This window comes from Dipodomys merriami, unplaced genomic scaffold (assembly GCF_024711535.1).
Source record: "Dipodomys merriami isolate MVZ:Mamm:240054 unplaced genomic scaffold, mDipMer1.0.p SCAF_57, whole genome shotgun sequence".
NCBI classification, from domain to species: Eukaryota; Metazoa; Chordata; class Mammalia; order Rodentia; family Heteromyidae; genus Dipodomys; species Dipodomys merriami.
This window is the reverse complement of record NW_027206146.1, coordinates 4,951,310-4,959,162: the sequence shown is the minus strand read 5'-3', so window position 1 is coordinate 4,959,162 and position 7,853 is coordinate 4,951,310. Positions and strand designations below refer to the sequence as shown.

At 53.4% G+C, this 7,853-nt stretch overlaps 1 protein-coding gene across 1 annotated transcript; it reads right to left on the bottom strand.

Moving 5' to 3' along the window:
- Positions 1 to 2,277: 2,277 nt before the first annotated feature.
- Positions 2,278 to 7,387, bottom strand: Rras (RAS related). The gene is made up of 6 exons (XM_070000961.1): positions 7,185 to 7,387; positions 4,841 to 4,928; positions 4,628 to 4,730; positions 4,415 to 4,523; positions 2,741 to 2,859; positions 2,278 to 2,651 (listed from the first exon to the last, which is right to left on the bottom strand). Exons 1-6 carry the CDS (start codon positions 7,335 to 7,337, stop codon positions 2,567 to 2,569), a joined length of 657 nt encoding a protein of 218 aa, XP_069857062.1. The 5' UTR covers positions 7,338 to 7,387; the 3' UTR covers positions 2,278 to 2,566.
- Between the last annotated feature and the right edge of the window lie 466 nt (positions 7,388 to 7,853).

The window sequence follows — 7,853 nt, the reverse complement described above, 5'->3', positions numbered from 1 at the left end:
ACACATTAGGAGAAAGCCACTCAGTTCACCACAAGCTCCATTTATTATTATTATTTTTTAATCATGGGGCTTGAATTCAGGGCTTGGGCGCTGTCACTGAGCTTTTCTGCTCAGGATAGTGTTCTACCACTTTAAGCCACAGCTCCACTTTTGGTTTTCTGGTGGCTAATTAGAGATAAGAATCTTAAGGACTTTCCTACTTGGGCTGGATTTGAACCGAGATCCTCAGATCCCAGCCACCTGACTGTGAGCCATCATTGCCCAGTTGGGTTGGTGTTTTGTTTTGTTTTGGTGGTGCTGAAGGACCACCCCACCCCACCCCCCAAGGCCTCATGTCTGCAAGCTTAGAGCTCTACTACCAACAGTTGTTTTTTTTTTTTTTGGGGGGGGGTGGGTGGGTCAGTACTGAGGCTTGAACTCTGCCCAGGAGGCTGGGCAAAGAAGTCTGAAGCATAGCAAAAAGGAAAGAAAATTGGGGGGTTGGGGGTGACGGTGGGTCATGTCTTTAATCTTTGATACTCATGAGGCTGGAATGTGGAGAATGGCAGTTCAAAATCAGTTTAGGAAGGAAAGTCTGCCAGACCCTATACCCAAAATAATCTGCCAAAAGCTGGGCAGGAAGCATAGCTCCAGCGGTATTGTACCAAGCAAGCACAAAGCCCTGAGTTCAAACCCCACTATCACCAAAGAGAGAGACACGAACGTCAAGGCAGGGAGACTTGAAACCATTGCCAGGGGCCCAGGGCTGGAAGCTGGAGGTGCCAGCCGGGCCATGCCAGCCTTCCACTGCTGTCTCCTAAGTTTTGGCATAGCACTGGCAATGAATCTTCCAAAAATGGCCTGCCAGTTGTCTGTGAGGCTTGGTGTCCCTCTACCCCCCTGAGGCAAGCTGTAACTTGTCAGCTTCTCAGTGTGTATTTGGATTCTGTAAGGAGCAGGGTGTCCTGGCCAAGAATGCGACCCCGCTACACAGTACGGAAGGCTGGGGTCTTAGTTGAGTGTGTGTGTGTGTGTGTGTGTGTGTGTGTGTGTGTGTGTGTGTGTGTGTGTGTGTGTGCACATGTGCACACGCGCGCATGTGCTGGTGGGGGGGGGATTTGTGCAGGGCGCCCCCCACTGGGGCTCAGGTGAAAGTGAAACATGGTCCCCTCATGACCTCCTGTCGGGCAGGGGTGGATCCCTTCTTGGGGGATGGGGGGGCGGTGTAGCACAATACATTGAATTGGGTTTCTTCCCAGGGCGGAAGGTTGAACCAGGGCCAAGTGTTCTGTGATAATGAAAACCGGAAAGGGATAATGTGTTTATCTGGAACACAGACAGACATTCATGCATGGTTTGGGGACAGAACAGATGGCAGGGCCTTGGTCACTAACCCTGAGTACCTAGTGTGAATCAGGTGCTCCCCGTGCTCCCAGGGATCACTCCTCACCCATGCTAAGCAGCTGTTTTCACCCCTGTTTTCTGTCCGGATTTGAATCCAGGCAGCCTGCTCCAAAGTGAGGACATCAGAGGTGTGCACAGATTTTACTTATTTTTAAACGCCAGTCCTGGCACTTGAATGCAGAACCTGGGTATTACTCTTGAGCTTTTATGCTCAAGGCTAGTGTTCTACTGCTTGAGCCACAGCTCTGCTTCTGGCTTTTTTAGCGCTTCATTGGAAATAAGTCTCACACAGACTTTACTGTGTGGGACCCAGGCTGGCTTCGAACCACAATCCTCAGATCTTAACATTCTGCCTGAATAGCTAGGATGACAGGCGTGAGCCACCGACACCCAGCTTCTTGACAGACTTTTTATGATCTCAAGGAATTGAGGTTTTAATTAAATTTGAACTCAAAACAAGCTACCTGTAGTTTCTGGCTACCATATAGAAAAGTACAATTCTAATGCCTTCCAGAAAAAACGAAAACAAAATGAAGTCTGTCAGGCAATGTAGTGCAGAGATCCTCCTGCTTCAGCTTCCCTAGTGCTGAGATTAGTTAGTTGTATGTTACCCACCTACATTTTTTTTCTTTTTCTTTCTTTCTTTTTTTTTTTTTTGTCATTTGTGCAGCTTGAACTCAGGGCCTGGGAGTTCACTCAAGGCAAGCGCTCTACCACTTGAGCCACAGCGCCACTTCCAGTTTTTTGGTGATTCATTGGAGATAAGAGTCTCACAGACTTTCCTACCTGGGCTGACTTTGAACTGCGATCCTCAGATCTCAGCCTCCTGAATAGCTAGTCTTAGAAGCATGAGCCACCGGCACCCAGCTCCATTCATTTTTTAAAAAGCACCTCTTGATATTGGCAGTGATGTTTATTTTTTTTTCTAAAGGCGAAGATATATAGATATATATGTATATATACAGCGGTGGCTAGAAGCCCCACACCCCGCCAGGGACTTGGGTGGGGACAGAAGGCATTGGCAGAAGGCACACGGTGGTGATAAAAGACGTAATATGGGCAGGGGGTGTAGTGTACCCTGGGGAGATCCAGAGGAAGAAACTGAGGCTCAGTCAGGGCCTCAGGCCACACAAGAGGTGTTGCAGCTGGTCCCAAGGACTGGTCCTCGTAGCTTCTTGCTTGGCTAGAGCAGGACACAGGGGCAGCCTCCATTCTTCTTCCTGGGGGCGCTGGGGGGACTAGGGGGCAGCTCTTGCTCCTGGTATTTTCTGTGGGGAAAAGTTGGTGAGTCTGAGCTGGAAGGGTTGGGGTGTGTGGGGGGGTGGTCAAGACAATGGGAAGGGGGGACTGGGCTCACCGGACAGCCCGCACCAGCTGTTCAAAGGCCTCATCCACATTGAGTCGCAGTTTGGCCGAGGCCTCGAAGTAAGCCACGTGGTTGGTAGCGCTGAAGGTCAGTGCTTCCGATCTGAGGACCTGGAGAGAATATAGGTGGTAAGGCTGGGAAGGTGGCTCAGTGGTAGAGTGCTTGCCTTGCATGCATGAGGTCCTGGGTTTGATTCCTCAGCACCACATAAGCAGAAAAAAGCCGGAAGTGACGCTGTGGCTCAAGTGGTAGAGCCTTAAGCTGAAGAGCTGAGGGACAGTGCCCAGGCCCAGAGTTCAGGCCCCACGACGGACCCCCCAAAAAAATATAGGGGGTAAATGAGACTCGGGTCGTTGTGCTTGACCTGGCCTAGCCAGAAAAGATGATAAGCATGCTGTAGGCTCTTTTTTTTGGGGGGGGGGGCAAAGGGGGGACTGTCCTGGAGCTTGAACTCGGGGCCTGGATGCTATCCCTGAAATTTTTTGCTCAAGGCTAGTGCTCGACCATTCAAACCACAGTGCCACTTCTCACTTTTTGGTGTTTAATTACAGAGAAGAGTCTCATAGAGCCAGGCACCGGTGGCTCAGGCCTGCAATCCTAGCTACTCAGGAGGCTGAGATCTGAGGATTATGGTTCAAAGCCAGCCTGGGCAGGAAAGTCCCTGTGAGACTCATCTCTAATTAACCACTCAAAAACTGGATAGGGTGCTGTGGCTCAAAGTGGTAGAGCACTAGGCTTGAGCAAAAGAGCTCAGGGACAGCGCCCAGGCCGGGTTCAAGTCCCATGACTGTCAAAATAAAAGTCTCATGGAATTTCTTGCCTGGCCTAACTTGGAGCCATGATCCTCACCTCTCAGCTGCCCAAGGAGCTAGGGTTACAGGTGTGAACCAACTAAACCAACTACACAGGTGCTTGGCTACGCTATTAACTCTTGTTGGCTTGAGGGAAAGTTCCAGAAGGATCATGGGTGGTTGCCATTTGTGTGAGGAGTTGGAAGCTTTGTTTTTGTTTGTTTTGTCTGTTGTGGGGCTTGAACTCAAGGCCTGAGTGGCGTCCCTGCGTTCTAATGCTAATGCTCTACCACTTTGAGCCACAACTCTACTTCCAATTTTTGAGTGGTTAATTGGAGATAAAAGTCTGCCCAGCCTGGCTTTGAACCATGATCCTCAGATTGCAGCCTCCTGAGTTGGTAAGATTACAGGCATGAGCCACTGGCACCCAGCTGAACGGAAAACTTTGTTACCTGAGTTTTGTAAGTAGGAGATGAGCTAGCAAGAAATAAGCATATTTTCAGGCAAGCACAGCTCTGATTCGGGCTTCATGTAGATGGGGACCTCTGTGTGCCAACCTTGCCATTTGTGTGTCCACACAAGAGATGGGGGCAGGGAGAGGAAGGGGCAAATCCAGAATAGAACAATCCTGTAAACAGGGAGCCCCACCCCCCTGGGGGCTGGAGGTGAGGGAGGGAAGATGGTGGAGGGAAGAATCAAGGAGTTCACCAGACCCCTGATGGAGTGGATAAAGCTTTCCATGTGCTGAGAAGCCAGATGGCCTGACTTGGGGGGTAACATGTTCAATTGAGGGGTGTGGCAATGGATCCAGAGGAAGTGGGCCTCAGCAGGGGTGCCAGATGGGGGTCCCCAGGGAAAGGGGGGCAGCCCAAACCTGGCGCTGTGACTCCAAATCTGCCTTGTTTCCAACCAGCACCACTGGGAAATCATCACGGTCCTTAACCCGGAGGATCTGTGTGAACAACTTGCTCACCTCGTTGAAACTGGGAGAGAAGTCCCAGGCGTAAGACCCTGGGGTGCATCACCCTGGTACCCCAACCCGTGCTCACCCCATCCCCCAATTCTGCCCACTGGCAACTCCTGGCACCTCTGGCGGTCGTTAATGGCGAACACAAGCAGGAAACCATGGCCAGCACGCATGTACTGCTCCCGCATGGCCCCAAACTCCTCTTGGCCCGCCGTGTCCAGGACTGTGGAGACAAGAGATGGGAGCCATGGGGGTGAGGCACCCCCCCACACACACAGAGCACCCCTGGGAGCCCTCAGCCCCAGTCCCCTTTCCACTCCTAGCTGCCATTACTATCCAGCCGGGCAGGAATGCCATCCACCGTGCAGATCTTCGTGTAGGAGTCCTCAATGGTGGGGTCGTAGTCGGACACAAAGTAGGACTTGTGGAATGGAGAGAGGTCACTGTTAGTGGAGCACTTTGGTTTCTTCTCTGCCTCCCTCCACATACCCTTCCCTTCCTCCTGCTCCCTTCTCCCTGCATCTTCCTCCCCTCTACTGGCTAAAGTTCTCAGTCCCCTCCTCTCCCTGGTTCACTCAGGTATAAAGTGCATCTGCCACAGGATTACTTCCTGGCTGTGTGCCTTTGCTTCTCTGAGCCTTTTGTCTCTCACTAGGAAAAGAAGGGTGTGGAGCTACTGTAATCCCAGCTACTCAGGAGGCTGAGATTGGAGGATCCAGGTTGACAGCTACTCTAGGACAGGAAAATCTGTGAGACTCTTATCTCCAATTAACCACCAAAGAGCCCACAATGTGGCACAAGCTAGTGCTCTATTGTGCACCATCCTTGAGCAAACAAAAGCTAAGCAAGAGGGCTGGGAAGGTGGCTCAGTGGTAGAGCGCTTGCCTTGCATGCATGAGGCCCTGGGCTCGATTCCTCAGCACCACATAAGCAAAAAGAAAAAAGCCAGAAGTGGCGCTGTGGCTCAAGTGGTAGAGCGCTAGCCTTGAGCTGAAGAGCTGAGGGACAGTGCCCAGGCCCAGAGTTCAGGCCCCATGACCGGGCCCCCTCTCAAAAAAAAAAAAAAGCTCAGCGACAGTGCTCAGGCCCCTGAGTTCAAGCCTGAATACCACCCCCACACACACACCCCAAAAAACAAAAACAGCTCTACCCCTAACCTTGTGAGATGAAGGGACATCCTTGTTGAACATTTAACCTATTGCTGAACATTTAACCTATTGCTTAGCTTAGCTATAGTAAGTGATCAGCAATCGAGAGCAGTGGTCCACAAGTATCTGGCGGTCATCTCTGCCTCCTCCCTTTTCTCCTCCCTCTCTTCTTCCCTCCTCTTCTTTCCCTCCTCCCCCAGAGGCGGCCTTCAGCGTCTCCTCCCAGGGGAAGGTCCTGGTTCCAATCCAACCACCAAGAGGCTGCCCCACCCTCGCCTCGGCCCCTCCCTTCCTGCCTGGGTCTCAGCAGTCTCTGGCCAAGGCCTTTGGCCAGCCCTGGGTTGGCCTCTGAGTGGAGGAGGCCCAGGGCTGGGGCCTAACTCCACGCAGCAGCAGGGCTCACTGGCTGGCGCTTTCTGGGGTCTCTTGCGGGGGTCTGCAGGGGAGGGGCACACAGCTTTCTAGGGTCTCTGTGACATCAGAAGCGTGTCTTTTGGGAATGGGGTGAAGGTTTCCTGAGCAGGGCTGAGTATTTCGGAATGCTGCAGTCAGCTAAGGGATGCTGAAGGAGGGCTGGCTCTGCAGGGAGGAGGGTGGGAGGACCAGATCCTAGGCGGGGCTGAGGACCAGAGAGGGGGGATTAGGGGCGTGGCTTCAGAGTACATCCTGGGCAGCTAACTGGTGAGACCCGGGGGGCCAGCCAGCCCAGGGCTACTTGACAGGTCTGCCTGTACTCGTACAGGTCTTCAGATCTATTCCTTAAGGAATAGACTCCCCCCCCCCCCCACACACACACCGAGGAGTGAAAAGAATCTAGGGGGAGAGGAGGGTCTCTTCATGATGATTTGGGGAAGCCCAAGATTTTCAAAGAGATTCAGGAATTAGAATAGAGGAAACAAGATAGAGGAGTAAACTGATTTTTCTTGGTGATTAGGATGTGGAGGAATGGGGTAAGGGCAAGGTTTTGGAGTTTTCTGTAATGGCTTAAGGACAGGATTTCTTTTTGTTTCCTCCTTGAAATCTGTGTATAAGGGGAATAAGCCTCTCGAGAAAGTACTAGAGGGTGCCTCTCAGGATCAGGATGGGGTGGCTCCAGAAGAGCCTCGGGGCCAAGAAGAAGACAAAATGTCTAGATTCTTGGGGGGAATGTCCCTGGCGGCTCCAAGAATCCGGTCTGGAAAAATCTCAAAGGTGCTGGGCACAGCTGCGATTTGGGGGAGGTAATAGGTTCAGTGAGTGGGAGATTCCCCCGGAGTGTTGAGTCTGATGAGAGCGACTGCTCAGTCTTTAGGGTGTTGGGGAGGCGCCCGGGGTCAGGTCACAGGGACGGTGGGGGGGTCTCAGGCACAGGACGGGGGTGGGGGGTGGGGCGGGACGGTCTCAAGGAGAGCTGAGAGTTGCGATCTGAGGGGATCTTTGGGGCCTCCTAGGGGGCTCAGTGATGGATCAGGATGAAATCATCTCAGGGACCCCCCAAAGGACCTAAGTTCGGGTCTGGAGGGACACCCTCCCGGGCGAGGGCCCACTACCTGGATGAACTGGATGGTCAGCGCGCTCTTGCCCACGCCTCCGCCGCCCACGACCACCAGCTTGTGTGTCTCGCTGGGCGGGGGGTCCACGGGTCCCGGTCCCCCGCCCCGGGGCCGCCCCCGCCCAGTCCCGGACGCCGCCCCGCTGCTCATGTCGCTGCCGCTGCCGCCGCCTCTGCTACCGCCTTTGGGGGAGCCGGGCGGGACCTAGAGGCGGGCTACGCTAATGAGGCTCCTGCATATTCATGAACTGCGGCCACGAGAGTTCCCGTCTCGGGCCACTTAGGGAGGGGACAAGGCCGAGAAGAGGGAGGAACTAGGGAGCTAATAAGGACCTGGGAGACGGGGGAATTCCGAGGGGGCGGGCACATGTTAATGAGGGACCTGTGTTCACCCTAAACTGCGCCACGCGCTCCCAGGGGGCGGGGCGGATTATGGGCGGGGCTATGCAAACGAGGGCACATTCTTTTGGCCGATGGGCCAAGAAGACCTTCGGGGTGGGGCTATGCAAATTAGGACTTCTAGTTCCTCTCAAGTCTTAATTCTGGTAGGCGGGGCTCGCCGACTCGCGCGTGGCCGTATATAGGGCGCTCTGAGGAAAGAGCAGGTCTTAAAAGCGAAGCTCCACCTCTGTCCTGGGATCTTAGCCAAGTTCTCGAACCGGGTGTT

What these genes read in the sequence shown, in the direction of transcription:
- Rras (XM_070000961.1), bottom strand. Translation starts at nt 7,337, where the DNA reads ATGAGCAGCGGGGCGGCGTCCGGGACTGGGCGGGGGCGGCCCCGGGGC. An exon ending in TGACCATCCAGTTCATCCAG is followed by an intron (nt 4,929 to 7,184) that starts GTAGTGGGCCCT and finishes CCATTCCACAAG; the next exon opens with TCCTACTTTGTGTCCGACTA. An exon ending in ATTTGGAGTCACAGCGCCAG is followed by an intron (nt 2,860 to 4,414) that starts GTTTGGGCTGCC and finishes TATTCTCTCCAG; the next exon opens with GTCCTCAGATCGGAAGCACT.